The 27,658-nt window shown below is 43.1% G+C and overlaps 1 protein-coding gene across 1 annotated transcript in view; it reads left to right on the forward strand.

The window, feature by feature from the left end:
- The window catches only part of LOC124718916 (pneumococcal serine-rich repeat protein-like), a 282,270-nt gene that overhangs the window by 196,704 nt on the left and 57,908 nt on the right, over positions 1–27,658 (forward strand). The window contains exons 3-4 of the mRNA XM_047244570.1: positions 11,619–11,709; positions 23,301–24,073. Coding sequence (XP_047100526.1) covers positions 11,619–11,709; positions 23,301–24,073 — 864 coding nt within the window. The remainder of the gene's footprint in view (positions 1–11,618; positions 11,710–23,300; positions 24,074–27,658) is intronic.

Below are 27,658 nucleotides of genomic sequence, written 5' to 3' on the forward strand. Positions count from 1 at the left end.
GCTGCCAGCAGCCATGTACACTGATTCCATTCCTGCCAAGCTGGCCGGCCGGTGTGGCCGTGCGGTTCTAAGCGCGTCAGTTTGGAACCGCGTGACCGCTACGGTCGCAGGTTCGAATCCTGCCTCGGGCATGGATGTGTGTGATGTCCTTAGGTTAGATAGGTTTAAGTAGTTCTAAGTTCTAGGGGACTGATGACCTCAGTAGTTAAGTCCCATAGTGCTCATAGCCATTTTTCCTGCCAAGTATTTCTGCAGCATCATACAAAGAGCCTTTAGCTTGTCGTAGCCCCATCACACGACCTCGCTGAAACTCAGTGAGTTGTTGTAATGGCGTCCTTGTCTCCTTACGGGGACCACATCCTGCCTATCCAACCCACGTTAAATTAGGCAAGTGTTTGACCCATTTCTGAACAAATTATTTGATGCAGGACCTTAATATTTTTACTGTATGTTATATGATGATAATAGAGGCAACTGTACTTAAAAAGAAATACTTTTTGAATTTATTAACCAAAAATATTAAACTTCCTCGAAGATTAAAACTGTGTGCCGGACCGAGACTCGTCCCGAGTTCGAGTCTCGGTCCGGCACACAGTTTTAATCTGTCAGGAAGTTTCATATCAGCGCACACTCCGCTGCAGAGTGAAAATCTCATTCTGAAAAAACATTTAAGTTTTTTCTGCAGAAAATATTTTTTGTGAACTTCCTAATGGCGTAATATTAATGAATGTAGTACCAGAGGTGGCTTTTTATGTTATGCAGAGTCTCTCAAAATTTCATTCATTTATCTATGATAGTTCTGACATAATGGGGTATATGTACTGAAAATTTTAGTTTACGGGAAATTGACTTAAAAGAAGAAACTTCCGAAATTTGTTACTTACAGTTAATTGAAACTGTCCTGCTGCATATGATGGCCCTTCTTTGGCCTCTATCAGGGCTTCCAGTTTCTTTTTCACCTTCCTGGATGTTTGTCTTGCTTTCTTGGCCATATTAGATGCAGACCTCTCTGCGTCGGCTATCCTCATTTTGTCGGAATGTTGCAACCCAGTGATCATATTTTCTCCAGGATTAATTCCCAGCATTTTCAGTACCCCACGCTTTCCAATATTACCACAATTGAATGTAATAAGAGCATGATGAACTCCTAGTTCATTGTATGCATGCCTACAAATAGAGTTGTAGAGCGCCGGTTCCAAATTATGCTGTTGAAACAGTCATTTGGGTTCTGTGTCTGCCCATGCAGACATTTCCTTAGAAGGTCAGGTGCGACTGCTACGGTCGCAGGTTCGAATCCTGCCTCGGGCATGGATGTGTATGATGTCCTTAGGTTAGTTAGGTTTAAGTAGTTCTAAGTTCTAGGGGACTGATGACCACAGCAGTTGAATCCCATAGTGCTCAGAGCCATTTGAACCATTTAGAAGGTCAGGATGAGCCAAGTCTCTGAAAATAGGTTGAATTGTTGTAATACAGCAGCAGGAAGAGAATTCTGGTGAGAGTAAGATTCTCCAGTTGCCTGAGCCCTATTGTATTTGCACCACGAATTTTCTCCTGGTGGATACAATCCACGACATGACTTATCATCAGTAGAGGACTTATGGATGAATATGGCCCAAACATCTCTCTTCATTGCCTCCAGATTTTCTTTATTTCTCCTAATTGCGGTTTTCTATAAGCGTTACTCGCTATCACAAAACTAACCGCTTGTTTGAAAGCGTGTTGTTTACAAACAGAAACAAAAGAATACCAACCTTTGCATTCCAAGGATAGCCAGCACACTCGGGAGTAAAAAAAAATCCCTAACGTGCAATGTAGGGGATACGAAGATCTAAAATATATGCAGAAAAGTGGGCGTGGCACATAAACACACGTGTTAGGAAAATGCCCTTTAAATGCTCAAAAAAAATTTTTTTTCAGCAAAATCCTTTTCAGAGAACTTAAATAAAACCTTAATCTATCGATATATGATGAAAACTGAAAATCGATTTTTTCGACCTGAACCACAGTGTGGTCCCCTTAAAGGCATTCTTGACGGAAATCAACTCGCCACGTCCACTCTCAAAGGTAACTAAATATCATAACCGTTATAGCGTATTTAGAAAGCAAACCTGAGTTGTATCCTCATAGTGATGTCACAAACGCCACTCTTATGCGACTGGTAAGAGTTAAATAAATGTAGAAACATGCCTACCAACTATCGTTTATTTCGCACAAGTGCATCTTGGTGTTCAACTTTTTTTTCCGTCAGTGTATAAAGGGACGGGTTTTTCAACTACATATTTATCCTCCTATCTTTTACTAGAAAATAAACAGTATTGATAGCAAAACTGAAATTGTCAATGTTTAATTCGGGTTTCATTAGAAAATAATTAGTTCGTTACGTGAAACGGAGGAATTTTGTAATAAAAACAAAGAAAACTGTATAGGTGTACCGGGTAGAGCTTGAAAACGCCATTTCCTCAACAAAACGTAAAATAAAAAATTAATAATAAAAAACGCATATAGAAATATATCAAACATCGCTTCAATACTTCGTCAAACTTAAGTAAAATATGTTTCTGTCATTGATAAACAGTTTTCGCATCTATCAATAATACAGGAAACTCTTGTCATTGATCATGATGAAGAGCGGTCTGTTGGGTTCAAAATAACAACGATAATTACAAATAATTATGTTTGTGCGTGTAAAATGTAGTTGCACCAGAAGTAATTGCTTTGGTTACAAAAAATCGGAGAAGTTACGCGATCAACTAATTATTATGCAGTTCCTATTCTGTAAGGATGTAAGATCCTCAATCAACTAACACTCAATGATGTGCAGATTCTAATTAAGTGCGAAAAAAGGATCAAAGAAAGGAAGAAACAAGGAGACGCTACTCCCAGTATCTTTCTCTATTTTTCGTTCCTTACTAATGTTGACAGTACTAACGGTATCATAGCATTTACTACGTCATTTATGTACTCCGTAGTTAATGAACCATAGTTTAACTAGAGCGCAACTCCAGCCTATGGCATTATCTGGGTTTGTTCAGTCGCCCAGTCAAAGTCTTTTTATTTGAGGCCACTTTACGACTTGCTCACCGATGATGATGAAATGATAATGATGCGAACGCAGTACTCAGGCCCCGAGTAGATAGTCTCCGACCCGCCTGGGAATCGAGCCTGGGACCAGCTGAACTATAGACAGCAGTACTAGACTATGAGCTGCGAACGTTTGTGCGAAATCAGCGACAGCCAAGTGATTACTCGGGACAGAATTGGGTTTCACATTAGAAAACATCTCTCTCCCTTTCTGCACCGTACTACGAAAGCCCACGACCGATTTTTTTTAACTTTTATAGCAATACTGCCAACACCATATAGGCCGAAGCGCCAAAGAAACTGTTATAGGCATGCATATTCAAATGTAGTCTAATTAAGTCGGGTGATGCTGAGGGAATTAGATTAGGAAATGAGGCACTTAAAGTAGTAAAGGAGTTTTGCTATTTGGGGAGCAAAATAACTGATGATGGTCGAAGTAGAGAGGATATAAAATGTAGGCTGGCAATGGCAAGGAAAGCGTTTCTGAAGAAGAGAAATTTGTTAACATCCTGTATTGATTTAAGTGTCAGGAAGTCATTTCTGAAAGTATTCGTATGGAGTGTAGCCATGTATGGAAGTGAAACATGGACGGTAAATAGTTTGGACAAGAAGAGAATAGAAGCTTTCGAAATGTGGTGCTACAGAAGATGCTGAAGATTAGATGGGTAGATCACATAACTAATGAGGAGGTATTGAATAGGATTGGGGAGAAGAGAAGTTTGTGGCACAACTTGACCAGAAGAAGGGATCGGTTGGTAGGACATGTTCTGAGGCATCAAGGGATCACCAATTTAGTATTGGAGGGCAGCGTGGAGGGTAAAAATCGTAGAGGGAGACCAAGAGATGAATACACTAAGCAGATTCAGAAGGATGTAGGTTGCAGTAGGTACTGGGAGATGAAAAAGCTTGCACAGGATAGAGTAGCATGGAGAGCTGCATCAAACCAGTCTCAGGACTGAAGACCACAACAACAACAACAGGCAGAATACGGCGCTGCGGTCGGCAGCGCCTATATCAAACAACAAGGGTCTGTTGCAGTTGTTAGATCGGTTACTGCTGCTACAATAGCGTGTTACCAAGATTTAAGCGAGTTCCAGCGTGGTGATGTAATCGGCGCTCGAGCTATGGGACACAGCCTCTCCGAGGTCGTGCTGAAGTGGGGATTTTCCCGTGCAACCATTTCACGAGTGTATCGTGAATATCAGGAATCCGGTAAAATATCAAATCTCCAACATCGCCGCGACCGGAAGAAGATCCTGCAAGAATGGGACCAGTGACGACTGAAAAGAATCGTTCAACGTGACAGAAGTGAACCCTTCCGCAAATTACTGCTGATTTCAATGCCGGGCATCAACAAATATCAGGGTGCGAACCGTTCAACGAAACATAATCGATATGGGCTTTCGGAGCTGAGGTCACTCGTGTACCCTTGATGACTGCACGACAAAAAACTTGACGCTTCGTCTTATGCCGTCAACGTCCGCAGCTCTTGGTCGTGCGGTAGCGTTCTCGCTTCCCGCGCCCGGGTGCCCGGGTTCGATTCCCGGCGGGGTCAGGGATTTTCTCTGTCTCGTGATGATTGGGTGTTGTGTGATGTCCTTAGGTTAATTAGGTTTAAGTAGTTCTAAGTTCTAGGGCACTGATGACCATAGATGTTAAGTCCCATAGTGCTCTGAGCCATTTGAACCATTTTTTGTCCCGTTAACACCGACATCGGACTGTTGATGACTGGACTAATCTTGCCTGGTAGGACGAGTCTCGTTTCAGATTGCATCGAGCGGATGGACGTGTACGGGTATGGACATAACCTCATGAACCCATGGGCCCTGCATATCATCAAGGGACTGCTCAAGCTGGTGGAGGCCCTGTAACGTTGTGGGTCGATATAGTCGATTGCGCTAAATCAAAAAATATTAAGTTTAGAAATTTTTCGCTTCTCTTGTGATCCGACGGCATTTTCAAAAATTTCAGGAGATTTTAGCGAACTGCATCATAGCAATATGTCTGATTTTCGGAATGTAGTTGAATAATAGAATTAAAATACTAGAAACACGATTTAAGACGTCTGTAGCGCAGCACAAACCTCGTGAATCACGAAAAATAAAAAATGAAACAAAAAAACAAAATTATCAAAAACTGTCTAAAAATCTATTTTACTAGTTGACTTCGGGAAATTAATGCGCAAAAATCATTTTTCAAGCGAATATTTGAGCATGTTCCATTTTGAGACCGTTATGAAAATGTTAAAAAAGATTACGGATTGGTAACAAAGGACTACGCTCGAAAACTGTTGGGTATAGTAAAATAAGTTGTCAGGAGGCACCAAAAATTGATATGAGACAAATTTAGTACACCAGCTATCAGAGAACTTTCCGATATTCAAAAATCATTACAAGATTGTATCGAGGCGTGCGGAAGTTATGGGGGAAGCCAACAAATTAACTGCAGCCCTGAAATTCTGAAATAATTAATATAGAGCTTAGTCTAAACCATCGCACTGAATGGTTTTTTAAGTGAATTGGACAAAACGACAGTGGGATAAGTTCGAAAACTACAGTTATTTTAAGAGAAACATGTGGACGTTGTCAATCATCGTCGGAGTCTTCAACTTTCTAGGCATCATCAAAATCACTGTCCGGGTCATTATCAGTTTCTTCAACGTCAAACTTCGTCAAAATCACTTATTATTTACAAAATTAAAAATTATATAATATTTATATTATTATATAATATTTATAAAATTATATAATATTTATAAAGTTAAAAATTATTTATAAAATTATTACAGCGAGATTCAAATCAGCTGTACCGTTTGCCGATGTTGATTCTTCGTCTAAAATAACGTCGCTCGTTTCTGGTAACTGACTACCAGAGAATATCGTAACGTCCCTTGCTGTTACACCATCCGACATCTGTGGAGCTTAGATCAGATAGATTTTTCGTATGGGGGTTGCTCCAGAGTTGCGAAATATACTTAGCTTTCAATGTTATTCTAGTTCTGTTTCACACTATCAAAAATACATAAATCCATATTTAGATTTCAAAAGGATATCCACTTTTCATTTTACGTTTCGTGTAAAAATGTTTAATCTAACGAAATATACATGATTAATTTTTCTTTCCTTGTGTAATCTGGGCATCAATTGTTCTGAGACGTTCAGTACAATTCCAGTGTCAGAAGTATTTCTGCCAAATCTGTGAAAGCCTCTTCCTAGCGTGTTTCAATTTTTCAGCAGTGTCAACCGCCTTTTTTTCCCCATGTGATATAACACGGGATCGTAATGTAAATGCCGTGTGGCTAGGGCCTCCCGTCGGGTAGACCTTTCCCCTGGTGCAAGCCTTTCGATTTGACGCCACTTCGGCGACCTGCGTGTCGATGGGGATGAAATGATGATGATAAGGGCAACACAGCACCCAGTCCCTGAGCGGAGAAAATCTGCGACCCAGCCGGGGATAGAACCCGGGCCGTTAAGCATGACATTCGGTCGCGCTGACCACTCAGCTACCAGGTGCGGACACGGGATCGTAATAGCAGCCGGTCATAGCACGAAAAGTAGGCACTGTAAAAATTTTTCCACCGAAATCTTTAAGGATTTTTTTAAAAGGTCTGTATTTCCAAGCAGAAGTGTTGAATAGTGATAGGATACTCAACCTCGTTAACTAATTTGACAAACATACTAAACAATATTAGTATCTGCCTCCTCGTGTTCTATTCTTGTTAGATCTTCATTAATTGTTTGATTAATAGGACCATTTACTGTAGTGTCTTGAAATCCTACAAACTCGGTTCGCGCGAAAAACACTCAAACAAGTCGCATTAATGAGTTTTATTACAATGAGAAAATTACAATACTTTGGAAATTATACAGATATGTCGCAAGCAAAGGGCGACATACGAAATAATCAGTCTTTGCGACTGCTGATCTCCAACTGACGAAAGTGTTTCCTGAACTGCTATCAAAATGGTTAATCTTGAAGCTGCTATTGAACTGGCAGTCACCAGTCGCTCGCGGCGCTTATGTCCTCTTCACATAGGGGCCGCTGCTGTCGCGTTGTCGTCCTGGAGGGAGGCGCGATCAGCGTGGGTTTGGCTGATATCAGCCTTCTCTTTCTTGTCGTTACCGACTGGTGTGCCGGCGCTTGACTTATACGCCGTAAAATATTAACTATTCATAGCACCCGTTGTGATTAATACAGATGATTTTGTACACGAGGATCTGCGTCATGTCCTGTTGCGACTAATTATTAATTAAAAATTCGATTAGAGCTGCTTTATATTTTGCACATTTCAATTCTTGTCTCGAATCTGAGTATCTAACTTGTTGCGTTCATGAGATGTGAATCTAGGGACAAGTGCATACCAAGTAAATAGCAGTTCTCAACACAGGAGGGTAGCAAGCGTTAGAACGTTCCTTTTCTATTTGGAAGTGCAGGTGACATCGGAAACCTCTTACGTAATAAAATAACAGAATCTATGCGCATTTTCAATATCAGACTTTATTTATTTACGTAGCAGAAATCTACACCCGAAGACCTGTGACACTTTTTAATCATTCCTGCCCTCACATCGCGGTTCAGGATCATCTGCTCTAACAATTTTGCACGGTTTGGGCTGAAAAACGATGAAACCTTTTTGGTGGTGGGCTCTTGTACTATTATCATCAATCTTTCAATTTGTTTTTGTATCTATTAATACTAACTTCGTCATCAATTGGTTTTGCTGTTCTTGTGCCCGGCCGGAGTGGACGAGCAGTTCTAGGCGCTACAGTCTGGAGCCGCGTGACCGCTGCGGTCGCAGGTTCGAATCCTGCCTCGGGCATGGATGTGTGTGATGTCCTTAGGTTAGTTAGGTTTAAGTAGCTCTAAGTTCTAGGGGACTGATGACCTCAGAAGTTAAGTCCGGTAGTGCTCAGAGCCATTTTGCTGTTCTTGCAATGGCCATGTTTGTAGATCAAATTTGCAGGATTATGGTCCGCCTATTAACGCTAACAACTGTTTTTTCGTGTAAAATCAAATGTGTTTGAGCACCGTTGTGCAATTGTCGGTGAGTTCAACTCTGAAAAATGTAAATATGTCTTAACTAATAATGTTTCCAACGAGAATTAGTCTCAAATCCAGTTTTTGTCAGCTGTTGTCATTACCGTAAGTTTTCTACATTATTTGGTTATGTAAGACCCCGTGCAGGTTATTAGATAATGTTAGCTTGAAATCTGGAACTAAATGATGTTACTGTGAGATGTGATCCGCGAATTAAGGTAATTTCGTTGAGTGAAAATATTTCGCGTCTATATTTCCGATTACTTATATTTACCTTTCTAAAGTCCTTTCTCATTTGCATCCTCTTAAATTATTGAGAAGCACACTCAAATGTTACACATGGTTCACCCATTCCTGCCGACATCGTCGAATAATGGCATCGCTCCTATTCAGATGTCGAGCGATTCACCTCTTACTCCAACCGGCTTCTTTGCGTCCTGGTGCACGTCGTCTCTGAAATGCTGACATCTGCGAATTTTGTTCGCGCGCCAGTCTGGGAGGCATAATTACTGTCCAACAGAACACAGCACACGCTGTGAAATTCGTAAAGATTTTATGCCCTGGTGCCGAAATCTCCCCTGCTTACCGTCTCTGCCAGCTGCGCTGCGAAATTTTGCTGCACCGTCACACGTCCATTCATCGATCGCCAAAGTTTACAGTTTTGGATTTTCCGTCGGTACCTATACGAATATCAATTTGTGACCAATTTGCATAACTTTCCCGTAGAGCATCGTTTATTTTGTCTTATAATGTATTTTGAAGAACTTCGCTCGTAAATTACACTATTCCACTTCACTAAACATAGTGTTAATTTTGCTGCTGTGCGTCCAGCCCCTATTGGCATTCACTTGCTCTCACTTGGCGTTCACTTGCTTGCTCTGATTTTCTGTACTTTCATATTTGGTGCCAAATTTGAATTTTGTTTACAGCAGAATAGTATTATTTACAAAAGAAGTTCTTCAAAATACACTCAAAGACAAAACAATTAGACACGCCACGCCACGCTGTCATGCAAAGTGGTCACAAATTGATATGCATACAGTTTTCGGCGAAAAATGCAAAATTGTAATCTTTGGTGGACGATGAATGAATGTTCTCCGCGTAGCTGGCAAGGATGGTAAATAGGGGACATGTCGATACTAGGGTATAAGGTCTTTGCGAATTCCATTCTGTGTGCTTGTGTGGACAGTCACTATGTCCCGCATACACGGGCGTGAACAATATTCGCAGATGTGAGCATTTGGGAGAGAACGTGTAATTGGACTCAAAGAAGCCCCGGATTCATCATCATCATCATCGACCCGGCATGCGGGTAGGGCTTCAGTGACCATAAGCACTACCCATAGGCGGCTCACAGAAAGGGGAATGAGTTCACAGCGCCTCTTGCTCCGACTAACTTTGACCGGGGTACATCAGCAAGTACAAGGAGTGATACCGGACACATTCGACCTGGAATCTCATTGTTTGGAGTAGAATTTTCTTCAGTGATGAGTCCCGCTTCGAACTGAGCCCCGATGGCTACGTGCATACGGCGAGAGAAGAGCTCTGACAGTTGACGCCGCTCGTGCACGACGGCCAATCAGGAGCTTTTGTTTGCGCTACCGTGGCAACGCCCCAGTGTTGCCGTAGTGCTGAGCGGCGTCAGAGCTCTTCTCTCGGTGTACGGAGTATAGTGAAGGAGTGTCTGGAGAAGCATCAGATAGCAGTGGGATACCAACCTGACTGTCACCCACCATACGGCCCGAGAACGAGGTGTGGTGGTCTAAGGTGTCATTTTATTTCGTAGCAGGACCCCTCTGGTTATCACACCCTTACAGCACAGCGCTATGTCGACGATATTCTACTCCCCATTTTGTTCCCCTTCATGGCAGACCATTCTGGGCTTAGAATTCAACAAGATAATGCCCGCATGCACACAGCGAGAGTTTTATACGCTTGTCTTCGTGTGTACCAAACACTACCTTGGCCAGCAAGGTCTCCGGATCTCTCCCCAACTGAGAACGTTATCGGCATTATCGGCAGGGTCCTCCAACTAGGTCGAGATTTTGACAGTCTGTAACGCAACAATTGGACAGAATTTGGCACGGTATCCGCATGAGGACATCGAACAACTCTATCAATCAATGCCAAGCTGAATACCTGCTTGCATAAGGATCAGACATGGACCAACACGTTACTGACATGTTCAAGCCTTTCTCTTGAATAAATCATCCAGTTTTTCTGAATTGTAATCATTAATTTTCAATATATGTCCATCACATCATCGACATGCGCTTACAGAGTCAAAGATCCAGTCGTGTACCCATGATGTCTGCACGACACAAAGCTTTATGCCTCGCCTGGGCCTACCAACACCGACGTTGGACTGATGATGACGGGAAACATGTTTCCTGGTCGGACGAGTCTCGTTTCAAATTCTATCGAGCGCATGGACGTTTTCGGGTATGGGGACAACCTCATGTATTTGTGGACTCTGGTGTCAGCAGGGGACTGTTCAAGGACCCCAGATACGTCTAGATACAACTCTGACAGGTCACACGTGTGTAAGCATCCTGGATCCATTCTTGTCCATTGTGCACTCCGATGGATTTGGTCAATTCCAGGTCCAGAATTGCTACACAGTGGCTCCAGAACACTCTTCTGAGTTTAAACAGTTCCGCTGGCCACCAAACTCTCCAGACATGAACATTATTGAGCATATCTGGGATACCTTGTAACCTGTCACGTCGTGTTGAGACACTCCTGCGGACTCGTGGGAGCCCTACACGATATTAGGCCGGAGTACCCGTTTCTTTGACTCTTCATAGTAGAATGTACGTGTTAATGAGTAGATTATGGTAGCATTTTCCTTTTTTAAATTCGCTCAGTAACTATACTCAAAGCGATTTTTGTCACCACTGGGAGCCTTGAGCGAGGTGGCGCAGTGATTACCACACTGGACCCGCATTCGGGAGGAGGGCGGTTCAAACCCGCATCCGGCCATCTTGATTTAGGTTTTCCATGTTTTCCTTAAATCACTTGAGGCAAATGTCGGGATGCTTCCTTTGAAAGGGCACAGCCGCTTTCTTTCCCCATTCTTCCCTAATCGGCCGGCCGCTGTGGCCGAGCGGTTCTAGGCGCTTCAGCCCGGAACCGCGCGACCGCTACGGTCGCAGGTTCGAATCCTGCCTCGGGCATGGATGTGTGTGATGTCCTTAGGTTAGTTAGGTTTAAGTAGCTCTAAGTTATAGGGGGCTGATGACCTCAGGTGTTAAGTCCCATAGTGCTCAGAGCCATTTGAACCATCTTCCCTAACCCGACGGGACCGATGACCTCGCTGTTTGGTCCACTCCCCCAAATCAACCAAACAACCACGTCCCCGGGAGCCGTTATGTAGGCAATTTGCAACTGGTGCCACGTGAACATTTAGCTGTATGCTGATATAGACCACAGGGAGTTGAAAAAACTATGGAAATCTTGTGTACTACGAAACTCTAGTAATTTGCTACTTTCTGTTTCAGGTACGTTGCTGGTGAAGGCAAGAGGGCTATCGATGGGACTACACTCACTTACTGTGCGAGCGAGAGGGACTGTCGCAAAACAGCCGATCAGGTGAGTAGTCGCCTCAACGGTTGTGATATTACCTGCTCCGAAGGACTAGTGTGTGAACTGTGACGCTCAGTTAATTTCTAAGCACTTTTTACTCTTCAGGATCAGCTACCCCTCTTCGCACAATATAGACGTCTTATCTAAATAATTCTGCAATCCATTTTTATCTTGTGATAACACTATTAGAAGTTAAACGACAGTATCATCTGGTCATATGTAAAGTCACAAAGAGCGTCTGAGGGTTCCAATCAGTCGCTTGCTGGCCAGTCTAGTGTGGCAGTTGAAGATAGCGAAACGAAAGCCGAAGTTTCAAATTCACGTTCATGAAGTCGCTGACACAAGACAATCGTACAAACATACCGTCATTTGATCATCGGACAGACTCCTGTATGGACGACGCAGTAATAAGCATCCCTGGCGTAGAGAAACAACTGAAAGATTTGAAAGCAAGTAAATCACCAGGTCCAGAGGGAGTCCCAATTCGATTTCACAAATAGTATTTGCCCCCCCCCCCTTGCCTAGCTTGTATTTATCGCGAACATCTCGCCCAGCACAGAGTTCCAAGCGACTGGAAGAAGACGCAGGTGACTCCAGTCTATAAGAATGGTTAAACAACGGACCCGCAAAATTACTGACCAATATCCCTAACTTCGATATTCTGTAGAATCCTTGAACGTATTCTTAGTTGATAACAAACTTTCTTGGGACTGAGAAGCTTATGTGCACGAATTAGCGCGGCTTTAGAAAGCATCGCTCGAGCGAGTCTTGGCTTGCCCTTTTCTCACATGATATACTGCGAACTATGGACGAAGGGTAACAGACAGATTCCGTATTTGTAGATTTCCGGAAAGCATTTGACACGGTGCCCCACTGCAGGCTGTCAAAGAAAAGAAGGTGCGAGGATATGGGTAATGTCCACAGATGTATGAGGGGCTCAAAGACTTCGTATATAGAACCCAGTGCGATGTCCTCAATGGCGAGTGTTCATCACAGACAAGGGTATCGTCCGGAGAGCCGCAGGGAAGTGTGATAGGGGGGCTGTTGTTCTCTATAAATGAGTTGGCGGTCAGGGTCGGTAACAATCTGCGGTTGTTTCCTGATGATGCCGTAGTATACGGTAACGTGTCGAAGTTGAGTGACCCGACGAAGATACGAGAGGACTCAGATAAAATTTGTAGTTGGTGCGATTAATGGCAGTTGGCTGTAAATGTGGGACAATGTAAGTTAATGCGGATGAGTAGGAAAAACGAACCTGTAATGTTAGATTACAGTATTACTAGCGTCCTGCTGGATACAGTCAAGTCGTTTAAATATCGGGGCATAACGTTGCAAACCGATACGAGGTGCAAAGAACATGTGAGCATGTGATAGGGAAGGATTCTAATCCTGGATGTGAGTAAAAAGGAGTGGTGGTGGTATAAATTCCTAATCACCGGACGTTGAGCCGATGTACTGGATTAATTTCTAAACCTCTCCGCAGAGTCTCATGAAGTTAGGGCATGTGACACTTGAAAGTTTGCCTCTTCTGCATTTTGAATCGCAGAAACATGTTCTGAGCCGAACAGTCGACCTCACAAAGCACGACTGTCTTTCACACACTCAATAGAAGTTCGTGAGTAAGCACTTTGGCAGGGCAGCTATAGTGGCCAGTGAGAAGCAGACATCGTGTGTGGTTCTCTAATACATCACTTTCCTCACCGTAACGGTAATGGGCAAAAATAGACACTTAATTGATATATACGAAGACAGTAACTTGTTCTCGAAAGAACAGTTACTGTTGATGACCGTGCAGCTTTTCCCTGGAATAAATGATGACTAACTGACAACCTTAGCTGCCGACAGGTGTATAACAACAACACCTGTCGGCAGCTAAGGTTGTCAGTTAGTCATCATTTATTCCAGGGAAAAGCTGCACGGTCATCAACAGTAACTGTTCTTTCGAGAACAAGTTACTGTCTTCGTATATATAGTTAAAGGCTAACCAGCCATTGACCTTCGTCTGTGCGAATGGGCACAGGTTGCCCAAACTCTTACGGGAATCGCCAAAGCGTGCGCGAGTAATGAGTGGGTGGGCAAATGTCTATAAGGTACAATACATATGTAGAATTGTGGACAGTTGGGAATGTGAGTCTCACGGGAAGCGTGCAAGGGATAAGTCCCTGCAGTCGCGCTATTCATCTGTGTCCTCGGTGGCTCAGATGGATAGAGCGTCTGCCATGTAAGGAGGAGGTCCGGGGTTCGAGTCCCGGTCGGGGCAAACATTTTTCAGCTGTCCACATCGAGATATAACAACAACACCTGTCGGCAGCTAAGGTTGTCAGTTAGTCATCATTTATTGACACTTAATTGAGTTCTGTGACGAACTACGTTGTGATAAGCAGATGGCCTAAAATTGTTAACGTGCAAGTGACCCAGCTTGTAGGCAACCTATGTGCACTGGGCTTGCCTGGCGCAGTGCTTTTGCCTAACTTTTCTGTCTAGAAATGTGAAATTCAAAGGAACAAGGCAAACAAGTCGCGTGCGAGAGGCGTTAAATAAGTAATGCTACACTTTTTTTTTCTCGGACGATTTCGGTTGAAAAGATGCGTAATTTGATGTGGGACATCGTGAAGTTCCCACAGATCGCGACGCTACAGATATCCTTCAAAAAGGCGTCTGTAAGGCAGGCCCGTTCCAAACAGAAGCTGCTATTGAGTTTCTTTTGGCGAAAAACCAGAGGATCGTACATATTCACAGGCGTCTGCGGAATGTCAGAGGGACCAGGCAGAAAACAAAAGCACGGCGAGTAATTGGGCGAGGCGTGTGCCATCATCCCAAGGTCGCACAAGCATGTTCGATCTCCCGCTTGCCAGCCACCCGTTCACTGCTGTGGTTCCTGCCATTGTTGTCGGACGCTCTCATTCGAAGCCATCGACGGATTTCAGTCAAACATCTGACAGCACAACTGAACGCCTCTGTTGGTAGTACTGACACACTTGTCAACCAGATGGGGTTCTCAAAGCTGTGTGTCCGCAGTGTTTCTCGCCGCCTTACAGAAGCCATAAAGACCAACGAAGGATCATCTGTGCGGAGTAGCTTGCGCGGTACGAGGCTGGTCGTGGCAGCTGTTGTCGAACATTGTCACAGGAATAAAATATGGGTTCATCACTTCGATTCGGAACAGTGGGAGTAGGCATTAGGAGTGATTTAAAATGGAATGACCGTATAAAATTAATCGTCCGTAAACCAGATGCCAGACTGAGATTCAATGGAAGAATCCTAAGGAAATGCAGTCCTAGAACAAAAGAAGTAGGTTACAGTACAATTGTTCGCCTACTGCTTGAATACTGCTCACCAGTGTGGGATCCGTACCAGATAGGGTTGATAGAAGAGATAGAGAAGATCCAATGGACAGCAGCGCTCTTCGTTACAGGATCATTTAGTAATCGCGAAAGCGTTACGGAGATGATAGATAAACTCCAATGGAAGACTCTTTAGGAGAGACGCTCAGTAGCTCGGTACGGGCATTTGTTGAAATTTCGAGAACAAACCTTCACTGAGTAGTCAAGCAGTGTATTGCTCCCTCCTACGTATATCTCGCGAAGAGACGATGAGGATAAAATCAGAGAGATTAGAGCCCACACAGAGGCTTACCGACAATCTTTCTTTCCACGAACATTACGATACTGGAATAGAAGGGAAAACAGATAGAGGTACTCAAGGTGCCCTCCGCCACACACCGTCAGGTGGCTTGCGGAGTATGGATGTAGATGTAGATGTAGATGCATGGAGTGGCGCCACATGAAAAAGTTTAAAGATGCACGCTCAGCCCGTAAAGTCATGGCGACAGCCTTCTGGGGGTTTCTGTTTGATGTCCTCCCTCATGGTTCAACGATTGTGCTATCTTCAGTAATTGCAGAAACGCCTTCAGCGTGTTCATCGCCACAAAAAGGCAAACGAACTCCGTGTTCTTCTTGACATCTCAAAGTCTCGCACAAGTCTCCACATTCCAGAGGAGCTTATAAAACTTACTCATCCACTCTATAGCCCAGATCTCCACCTTCCGATTTATCTGTTTGGCCCAATGAAGGATGCACTCAGCGGGAAGTAGTACGTGGATGATGGGGAGGTTGTTGATGCTGCACCGACCTCGACCAATAGTGTGTCACCATGGGAGCATACAAGTCAGGTGGAGTAAGCCCTTCACAGAGAACGGACATCAGTTGCAAAATAGGATTTAATAGCCAAAAGAGTGGGGAATAATATGGTGTACTATATAACATTACTTGCTGGAAAACCCTCGTATGAAGCTAAGAACTACAAGCTCCCTCAGCAAAACACGAACTCCAACTGCTGACGTACACTCTGTTCTGTTAAAAAATGCAAAGAAAAGAGACGAACCATACTGCTCACTGTAATTTCGAAATGTCTGTTGATTTGTGTCTTCAGAGTCTTAAGTACATCGATGACACCTTCCTGATACTGCCTCACGGTGAAAATACACTGCGGCAGTTCGTGGATCACATGAACGGTGTCCAACCCAACATTAAATTTACCTTCGAGACGGAAGCACACTGATCGATATTTTAACGTCGCTAGTTTTCACGACCCTGTACACAAGAAGGCGGTCCTGAACATACACGGAGCCAAAGTTATTTCTGACGGCGACCGCCTACAGCCTGAATTACAGCATTTGGCGACAGCAAAAGAAGGACGCCTTGTGAATCGGCAGAAGAAGCCAAGCCGGCGGCTTTCCTGCCATACTGTGGGGCAACGAGCGGCAATTTAGGACGTATACTGCACAGACATGAATTCAGACCAGTGATATGCCCCCCCCCCCCCCCTCCCCCCGCCCAAGATACGAGATGCGTTGCGCCCAGTTAAAGACGACATAGCTCTTCGTGTACCCGCTGGCGGCAGTATCTATACGGAGCAGACAACTCGCACAGATGAAGAGCTTTGTACCGAGCACAAGAGACATCTTAACCAAAGAGAGCTCGACAAGTCAGCCATAGCTGAGCATTGCCTCGAAAACGGACACAAAATACAGTTTGAGAGCACGAGAATATTGGCTCATGCGTCAACATACTGAGACTCTTTTGTAAAAGTGGCGGCTGAGATTACAACGAGTAGCAACAATTTCGACAGGGACCAGGGCTACACATTGAGATGGAGGTGGGAGCGGGCTTTAGATGTCGAATGGAGGCAACGCTTGTAACGAGGTGGGAGCGGCAGTTTTAAACGTGCGCTGGCCGCTCGCGCTACGAAGTCACTCTGTGCCCTGCAGGCCGGAGCTGCTATAATTGCAGACTCCACATTGAGCCGTAAAGATAATAGAAAGTTAAAGTAATGGCAGGATTTCACCGATGAACGTTTGAATTTTTGGACAGGAAAATATAAAAGTGCATTTGAAGAACAATTACGACAACCAATGTGCACACAACACCTTTGTATAACATGCATGGCAATGCATCACTACAAGGGAAATTTTTAAACAAATGGAATTTTATATACATCAGAAAGTGCTCAAAGAAGCGCACTAAACGAGAATGTGATAAATTCGAATTCCGTAAAATTACGATGGACACGGGTAAACGAAATTCTGTACCGGAACTTATGATTAATTGTGTCTCACCAGACAACCAACATACCGACTCAAGTGCTCGCTAAAGTGACGTGACAAAAAACATGGGATAATGATATACAAGTATACAGATGTAGGTATAAAAGGGCAGTGCAACGGCGGAGGTGTCAGATATACCCAGGGGAGTCCTATGAAAAGATTTCCGAGGTTATTATGGCCGCACGACGGGAATTAACAGACTCTGAACGCGTAACGGTAGTTGGAGCTAGACACATGGGACATTCCGGAAATCGTTAGGGAATTCAATACTCCGAGATCCACAGTGTCAAGAGTGTGAAGACAGTACCGAATTTCAAGCATTACCTCTCCCAACTGACAACCTAGTGGCTGACGGCCTTCACTTAACGACCAAGTGCAGTGGCGTTTGCGAAGAGTTGTCAGTGCTAACAGGACACATACAACACTGCGTGCAACAACCACAGAAGTCATTGTGGGACGTACGACGAATGTATCCGTTAGGACAGTGCGGTGAAATTTGGTGTTACTGGTCTATGGCAGCAGACGGCCTTCGCGAGTGCCTTTGCTGATAGCACGACATCGCCCACAGCGCCTCTTCTGGGCTAGAAAACCGCGGTCTGGGCAGATGAGTCCCGATTTCAGTTGGTAAGAGCTGATGGTAGGGTTCGAGTGTGGCGGAGACCCCACGAAGCCATGGACCCAGGTTGTCACTAAGCATTGTGGTTCATAATGGTGCGAGCTGTGTTTACATGTTATTAACTCGGTCCTCTGATCCAGATGAACAGATCGTTAACTCAGAATGGTTATGTTCAGCTACCTGGAAGCCATTTGCAGCCATTCGTGGACTCATGTTCCCAAACAGCGGTGGAATTTTTATGAAGGACCTTGAACCATGTCGTCAGACCACAACTGTTCGCTATTGGTTTGAAAAACATCTAGACAACTCGGTCGAAGGATTTGGCCACTTATCGAACATTCATGAGACATAATCGAGAGGTCAGTTCGTGCACAAAATCCTGAACTGGGAGCACTTTCGCCATTGTTGAGACCCTCTCATATCGAGCTGCTGCACTACGTCGGAGAAAAGAAAGTCCGACACGCTTTTTGGAGATATCCGATGACTTTCGTCACCTCTGTGTAAATACCACAACGTCAAGTATCGCATTTAGAATCAGTAAATAGCCACACATTTATTGCACGAGATCTGAGTATGAAAAAGAAACTCTGACCTCAATTCTACTCAGACCTTACTCAACCATTACAGCATCTCACCCTCCAACCAATGTCAATCGTTGGCATCCAACTAGACCCTTCTCTGTGCATTCAATCGACGAGGGTGTGTTGAAAAATAATGCCTCCGAATTTTTAATGTGAAAGCACTTAAAACTTTTTAAATGAAACAAAATTGTTAATTTTCTACATGTCTATTCTCCATGTGTACGTATTTGCAGCTCTCTAACACTCTCCTTTTATCTTGGCGGCTCGCGCATGCCCGCCCAGACGCGGGAGATTGCTGCGTTGCCAGTGGCAAACGACGCACGCGCCGAGAGAAGCAGCGCCATGGTATAGTATAGTTCGCAAACTTCGGTTTAGGGGGGAGCGTGCCGTTTATGAAATAAAGCCACCACGGCCGTATTAACCCTTTCGCTGCTACAGAGACGTGCTCCCCGCATTCCGCGCTGTGCGCGATTTTGTCATCACTGCACTGCTCGCCTGTGCTGACACATGGTGTTCCTATTGCTTTCAGACACTTATCATTCGATTTCACAAAAACTATTTGGGCCAAAAATCTGATTTCTACACATCTTCCTTACTGATACCTTCCCCCCCATAAATGACTTAATTTTGTTTCGATGTTCAACGCAGTTATTGTGCAGCATTAAATGTAGTAAACCATTGCACGAAATTTTGAAGAGTTTGCAGAGGTAAAAGTCCATAGCGTATACTTTCCGTATGTTCGATTTTAATTGCCACAATGTTGAGAATGAAATGTGGACAAGATACCTAAATTTCATATAAAATTTACTGTATAACAATATATCATTTAATTTTTAACCAGATAGGTGTCGTATGTAATATTGAGAAATATTCCGTCTTTCGCGACTGTAATAAAAGTTTTATTTATACCAGAGTCATTTCGCTTCTTTCTACAAAGTTCTGATTACAACAAAGTTGGCGAAGTACACAAAACTGAATTGTGGACGTACTAAAACACAGAAACTAAAATATATTGTCAGTGAGGCGGAGTGCGCAAACAATTTGTGTTTGTCACAACGGACAGCAGATACTTGCCAAAGCATAGATCAGTTGACGAAATATTGAATATGATGATGTTGCCAAAGCAGCGAAGCAAAGAATTGCGTCAGACAATCAAGTAGCTCGGCAACATACGAGCCGAAATTTTGCTCTAAATAATACTTTTAATACTGTCGCAAAACAATATATCTCAATATGAATAGTAAAACAGCGACTGCGGAAGAGAAGATATACAAACAAAACAAACAACATGAATATTGTATGTGTACCTTTTCATTGTTTTTAATTGCTGTGAAATTAAATATTGGAGGACAAAATTAGAAAAACCGAAAACTTATTATGATTATAAAGAACAGACAAAGCGCTAGAAATTTCAAAAAATTATATTCAAACGAATAAAATTCATGAAGTAAGGCACTTCGATACTGTTTTTAAATAAAGAAAATTTTAAGCACCGAACTAGGTTTGAACTTAGAACCTTTCGCTCAGCAGCCAAACACCTTCACCACTACGTTAATGCAGAACCTTATTTCGTAGGATTTCTTGAGGACTCTAAAATATCATACAAAATACCGACAGAACCTGTTGGTGTCTCTATGAATTACGTTTCGTTGAAGTACAATAGGAAATAAACAATTACCGCTGTTCTTTATTGCGAAAAAGCGGTTCGTGAGAATGATACAAACACCTTTCCTTGCTATTGCCTGAATTAGGAGGCTTATTGCTTGTTTGGTTTAATTAATTAATAGAATATGAAGCAATTGATATAAATAATGCTTTTTTCAAACTTTCTATAAAGAAAGTCTGCTATCAAGATATTGCTTTTGTTCAACTACTTTATTTATGACTGAACGTTTCTAAAACTGAAGACACTCGTCCGTGCTCTGCACTGCAGTCGAGCTCTGGCGACGTCGTTCTCTGTTCATTGGCTGACTGTGTTTTGTGACGTCAGACGCGCAGAACGACCCTAAACTCGGCCGCCATCGTAAATGACGCGCACTATAGAGGACTACGAATTGTTGCTTGCAACATGGCGGTGTGTATTGGTCAGTGCTTGAGAAGCAGCTGCTGTAGTGAGTTTCGAATTCGATGAGTTCGTCCGCACATGGACCACCTCTCCTTCAGCATGGCAGCGCCAGACCATACACACGAACGCTGCGACATCTACAACAATCCGACGTCTTGGTTTCACTGTCGTGCATCATCCTCCAAACACTCGTAATTTGGCTGCGTCCGATTTTCATCTGTTTCCAAACCTTAGAGAACACCATCGCGGACTTCACTTCCATAGTGATGAAGCAGTGCAAGCAGATGTGAGATTGTGGCTCTGTCAGCAAAGTCTAACATTCTGCAGTGATGGTATCAACGAACTCGTATCCCGTTGGGAAATACGTGTTCATCGCGAGGGTGACTGCGTTGGGAAGTTATTATGAAGACGTGAAGAACAAAATGTAGAATGTTTATAATGTTTGCTTCATGTAAAAAGTTTTAAGAGTTTTCACACAAAATTGTTGCAGGGACTACTTTTCATAATGTCCTCGTAAACGGGCCCAGAGAACAATGTGGCGCGTTTACCTCACATTGGTCCCCTATAGCTGCCCCTCCAAAGTGCTTCCTCATGGACTCCTAGTCTCCTACTAAAGAGTTAAAGGCAGTCACCCTTACAGAGATGATTGATCCATAAAGAGGATATCAATGTAGATATCTGCAATTTAGAATACACCGAATAAATTCAGTTTTGAAAGTTGTGGTTGAGACAGGCATCTTTCATCATTCTCCTTTTACATTTTAGAGCACTTTTGGAATGTCTTTTTCAGGAAGACCAGCACAAGACCTTGATCGTTTAACGTTCTACAAACAAAGATTATTCAACCATGGAATCTGGCTTCAGGGTATTCCAACTTAACCCTCCCAAATCAGGAATTAAAGTAATGGAGCAATATGTCACTGTAAATGGTACAGAGTTGCAGATTTAACAAAAATTAATAATAATTATTATAGCTGGCTAAGATGTTCATGTAACAAATATACGGATTTTTCTGATTGGCATGCTTCAGAAGCTATTTACATTTTGGCAGTACATTGATAGAAGATGTAATTTCAGGAGGGTGAGCTTTGAACACTTGTGTGGTGGCGTGATGGACTCCATCCCACAACTTTCTAAGATTCTCTAATTTGATATAAACATAGGCTTCCGCGGCCATTGTCACAGTCAGTAAAAACACCCTGATGAAGTCACTTGCAACAGTGACCGAGACGTCGGTAGTTTTACGTATTGACAATTCTGTCTCAAACCTAGAAAAATATTATTGACTGTGCTTTAGTTTATTTCATTTATCTGTCAGGTTCTTCGGTACTATGCGAACCAGATCTGCCAATTCATGGATCAAGTCGGTACATAGTTTACACTTTTGATTAGAAAATAGATAAACAAGTATATTAAAAAATTTAAGAAACCATGAAAGTAATTGCGGAGCATAATAAATAACAGATTACAGAGGAAAGTTCTCAACCACTGTTAGGAAGTGCATAGAATAGGAATATGACTAAGGAAACCTTGGATTTATCACCCCCTTTTATTTCAGTTTTGCTGGAAGCCTATTGAAAATGAAACATGCTGAACAGAGCACACCTTCCTGTATAATGCTTCAGGATGTGTTGTGAAAGTCTATATCGTTTTTCCCATTTAATGTTCACAAATAGATATTGCCATTTCTTCTGAATGAGTCAAAATTGTAAACCACAAACCCCATGACGAAGTATGAATGCACAGCGGTGTAAGATTTAGAATTGAGAGAGATCTGAACAATGATTTTTACGACATATTGCCTTTATCTTCCTAGCATGACGCGTTTCGGCAGCATGCTGCTATCATCAGGAGCATTTTAGTTACTTTTACATTGTAACTAAGTGAAGTGAGATTAGTTTCCTTTGCTGAGCGTACCAGTGAGCTTATGCGTCGAAAAAGACGCTTGTTCTGGTAGATAAATATTTCGTAGTGTGTACATTACGTGGTAAGTATGATTAGACATTTTGTTAGTGCATTTACTTACGTTTTTGTTGGTAACTTCATTGTCTGGTGCACAGAGCACGGTCACAAGTATAGCACAGTTTAACACTTTCACATTCATTTGTTTATATCAATCCAAAGATTCTTAAAAGCTGACATAAAGTACTTTCTATTGCTAAAACAATAGTATGCAGTGAAGATGAACATTTATGTCTAGATGTATTTCTGTCATGGCAAATATCTTTTTTGTTCTTTACAGCACAACGTTCTGCTAATGGTAACCACATACAGCTTGGAATTTGTGTATTTTGTTTTCTATATCGGAATTACCTAAATCAGTTTTTGAGCTGACTGGATATTTTCCTCCTGTTGCCGTTTATTACTAAGATCCTTAAGTTGTACACCTTGCTATTCAATTTTTCTGGTCTAGCGATCTTTGGAGGTCATCTTCAGTCCTCTGAATAATGAGAATATCACCTGCAAACAGAAACACAGTCAGCTATTTCTCATTCACCATAATTCCTTTTATTACTTTACATTTCCATAGAGAAGTATGAAGTCTGTGTAAATATTAAAAATGGCGGTTGATAGTCCACCCTTTTGTCTTACACCTTGTTTAACAACTATTTATTGCAGCTGGTATGCACTTGTTTAAGTGTAACCATTAATTTGTGTTATGTTACATAATTCCGGGTTATGCTGCCCTATAAAAAGATATTATTACTACAAATTCTATTAATCTACCAGGTCTGCTGTAACGGCTGGAGACGGGACCCGGATTCGAAGAAGTTACGCTGCATCAAGATCATCAGTAATGACTCTGCACTGGATATTTATACTGACCTGGGCAGTGCTGAAGATTCCAGACCAGTTGGCAGGTTTGAGAATGCATTGAAGAAAGAAGCTGGTGTCCAGAAGAACGTGAGACGCCCTCGTGGATCACCATCCTCGCCTGAGAACACTTCTCCTGGGAGACCTCTTGTAAATATTAGCCATAGTGAAGCAAATGGACCTTCGAATGGGAGTGTTAAGGTGTCAGGCACAGCTGATGATCACTCTGTACAGGATCGACAACAGGCCTCGCAAAATGCCTCTCCGGACGTGGCAGCCAAAGGAAATGGGAAGACTGGAACTGGGGCACTCAAGAGCAATCAGACCAACTCTCCAGCGATTCCGGCTGTAGCTAGCAGTGGTACCGGCCACACGTTGACAAATGGGAAACAGCCAGTAGAGCCTCCGGGAAGTAGTGCCAATAACACTCAGTCCGAGCCAAATGCTGCGAGCAGTGCTCAGCTACCTGTCACTGCCACCAGGGATGCCCCACATTCCAGTACAGAGAAACAATCTCGACCCTCCGAAAGCCATACAGAAGTGACTGGTACTAACCAGGAATCCTCGAAGAATGGGCCATCGTCTGCACATGAACAGTCGAACACCATTTCTAGCCAGGTTGAAGAGCCACATGGCGTTCCATCAGTGGTTGTTCACACTGAACCCAAAAACGACGGTAGCAGTCCCAGGTAAGATGAAATGTACTGTACAAACAGTGTATGTTCTTGTACTGTGTGTTTACTGTAAGTTGGCCGATCGGCTCCCATTAGTCCGATTACCTGATAGTTGCCAGCCGTCACTTGTTGCTACAGTGTTGCCACATCCGTTGCCGGCTATCACTTTTCTTCTTCTTCTTGCGTTACGGCCCCTGTAGGACCACGGGTAGCGCCTTTCTGGACTGCATTTTCCTCTTCTTCTCCCAGAACCTCTTCATTCTTTCTCTTCTCCTCTCCCGCTCTTCTTCCGAGATCTCCAGTTCCCATTTCTCCTGGCGGCTCCACTGGTGACATTCTAATATTTTCCTGTATTCTTCTCTGTCATTGATCTCCGGCATATTTGTCGGTGTATATTTGTTCCTCCAGTTTTCCTTTCCTTCGACCTTGATCCCCAATTACAACCAGTCCTCCAGAAGTTCAACAATCCACTTGGTTCCTGTCTTTCCCTTGTCCTCCCTGTTGTCTCCCACACTCTCTTCGTCATTCTGTCCATACTCATCCTAACTTCATGCCCAGCAAACCTTGCCCTTTTGAGTCTGATTTCCCCGTTTATCGTTGTCATGTTCCGGTACAATTCTTCCCTAGGTCTTCGCATCCACCTCTCTCTACCTCTTTTGGGACCTAGTATTTTTCTCAGTATTTTCCTCTCTTATTTCTGTAGTTTGTCTGCCCCATTTTTTCCCAGTGTCATCGTCTCAGCAGCATGTAATACTGCATTCCTCACTGTTACTGTGAAGTGGCTTATCTTTGCCTCTGTGGATGTATTCTTTTTATTGTATACCTCTCTCGTCCTACAGAAGGCTGACCTCATCTTCTTTATCCTCTCTGTTATTCCCTCCTTGCTCCTGTTTCTTCCTGTTATAAATTCTCCCAGGTATTTAAATTCGTCCACCATTCGCACAGTGCCTTCTGGTGTTTCCCAGTCTGCAGTGGTGTTTAATGTCTTTGTCTTGTTATAGGTAATCTTCAGTCCCACCTTTCTGGCTACCTTACTTAAGTTGTCGAGTTGTGTCTTTGCGTCTTCTTCCGCCTCACTTACTATTGCTATGTCATCTGCAAAGACTAGGCAGTCCACTTGAGCCCTGTTGTCCTTTTTGTCCCCCACATGGGTCTTTGGTATTCCCGTCCAGTGATCAGGCAGTGGAGAGCAATAAACGAGGAAATGGGAACACCAAAGACCCATGTGGGGGACAAAAAGGACAACAGGGCTCAAGTGGACTGCCTAGCCTTTGCAGATGACATTGCAATAGTAAGTGAGACGGAAGAAGACGCAAAGACACAACTCGACAACTTAAGTAAGGTAGCCAGAAAGGTGGGACTGAGGATCACCTATAACAAGACAAAGACATTGAACACCACTGCAGACTGGGAAAGACCGGAAGGCACGGCTATCGCATTCAGAAAGTAAGGTAGGTCACTTTATATTTTCGTGAAAAAATATTTATTTATTCATCAATATTCATGTTGTCCCCTTCAAAGTAATCCTCCTCCGATATAATACACTTGTGCCAACGTTTCTTCTAATTTGGAAATCTGTGGTAAGTTCCTATGGGACCAAACTACTAAGGTCGTCGGTCCCTAGGCTTTCACACTACTTAATATAACTGAAATTAACTTAGGCTGAGGACAACACACACACACCCATGCTTGAGGGAAGATTCGAACCTCCGACAGGGGTAGTCGCGCGTTTCTTCTCATCCTCGAAGCACTTCACATAAGCACTTTTTGGTACTGCCTTGACTACTTCCAGGGATGTAGTTTTTATTTCCTCAATCGCTGAAAATATTCGTCATTTCATAGATCGCTTCAGTTTAGGGAACAGGAAAAAATCGTAGAGGCCTAAATCCGGAGAATATGGTGCCGAGGCATGATTGTCGTGTTGTTTTTGGCCAGAAAATCTCTCACAAGCAACGATGAACGAGCAGGTCCATTGTCGTGATACAAAAGCCATGAATTGTCTTTCCAGAATGCCGGGCGATTTTTCCGTATTGCTTCTCGCAAGCGGCGCATAATGCCAAGGTAATACTCCTTATTGGCCGTATGACCTTGAGGAAAAAAAATTATGATGCACTACGCCTTGGCAATTGGAGGAAAAAAAGAAAAGGTGAACAAAACTTTGACGTTTGATCGAACTTGTCGTGTTTTTTCGGAATGGCTCTCCGGGATGCTTCCATTGCGACGACTGGACTTTGGTTTCGACGTCATAACCGGAAACCCATGTTTCGTCACCAGTTATGACCCTTTTGAGCAAATCGTGCTCATCATTGACGTCATTCAAGAGCTCCTGAGCTATGCTCATGCGACGGTTCTTCTGATCAAAACAGACAAGTTTTGGAACAAACTTCGCTGACACAGTCGTCTCACGCCCAAAACACCCGAAAAAAGTTGCATGACACGAACCAATCGGTATGCAGCAACCTGTCTTACGGTAATTCGACGATTTTCCAAAACAATTTTCTTCACAGCTTCGACGTTATCATCTGTTGTTGATGTGGGTGTCCAGAGAATCTTGTCGGCCATCTTGGAAGAGCTTGTACCACTTGTGAACATCTTTTTTGCTTATAGCAGGTTCACCATATGCCACTCTCAACATTTCAAGTGTTTTAGACCACGTGATTCCATTTTTCACACAAAATTTTATGCAAATTATTTGCTCTATTTTTTTCATTTTCATCAGTCTACGGACTGGTTTGATGCGGCCCGCCACGAATTCCTTCCCTGTGCTAACCTCTTCATCTCAGAGTAGCACGTGCAACCTACGTCCTCAATTATTTGCTTGACATATTCCAATCTCTGTCTTCCTCTACAGTTTTTGCCCTCTACAGCTCCCTCTAGTACCATGGAAGTCATTCCCTCATGTCTTAGCAGATGTCCTATCATCCTGTCCCTTCTCCTTATCAGTTTTTTCCACATATTCCTTTCCTCTCCGATTCTGCGTAGAACCTCCTCATTCCTTACCTTATCAGTCCACCTAATTTTCAACATTCGTCTATAGCACCACATCTCAAATGCTTCGATTCTCTTCTGTTCCGGTTTTCCCACAGTCCATGTTTCACTACCATGCAATGCTGTACTCCAGACGTACATCCTCAGAAATTTCTTCCTCAAATTAAGGCCGGTATTTGATATTAGTAGACTTCTCTTGGCCAGAAATGCCTTTTCTGCCATAGCGAGTCTGCTTTTGATGTCCTCCTTGCTCCGTCCGTCATTGGTTATTTTACTGCCTAGGTAGCAGAATTCCTTAACTTCACTGACTTCGTGACCATCAGTTCTGATGTTAAGTTTCTCGCTGTTCTCATTTCTACTACTTCTCATTACCTTCGTCTTTCTCCGATTTACTCTCAAACCATACTGCGTACTCATTAGACTGTTCATTCCGTTCAGAAGATCATTTAATTCTTCTTCACTTTCACTCAGGATAGCAATGTCGTCAGCGAATCGTATCATTGATATCCTTTCACCATGTATTTTAATTCCACTCCTGAACCTTTCTTTTATTTCCATCATTGCTTCCTCGATGTATAGATTGAAGAGTAGGGGCGAAAGGCTACAGCCTTG

The sequence above is a fragment of the Schistocerca piceifrons genome, chromosome 10, assembly GCF_021461385.2.
Source record: "Schistocerca piceifrons isolate TAMUIC-IGC-003096 chromosome 10, iqSchPice1.1, whole genome shotgun sequence".
Classification (NCBI taxonomy): Eukaryota; Metazoa; Arthropoda; class Insecta; order Orthoptera; family Acrididae; genus Schistocerca; species Schistocerca piceifrons.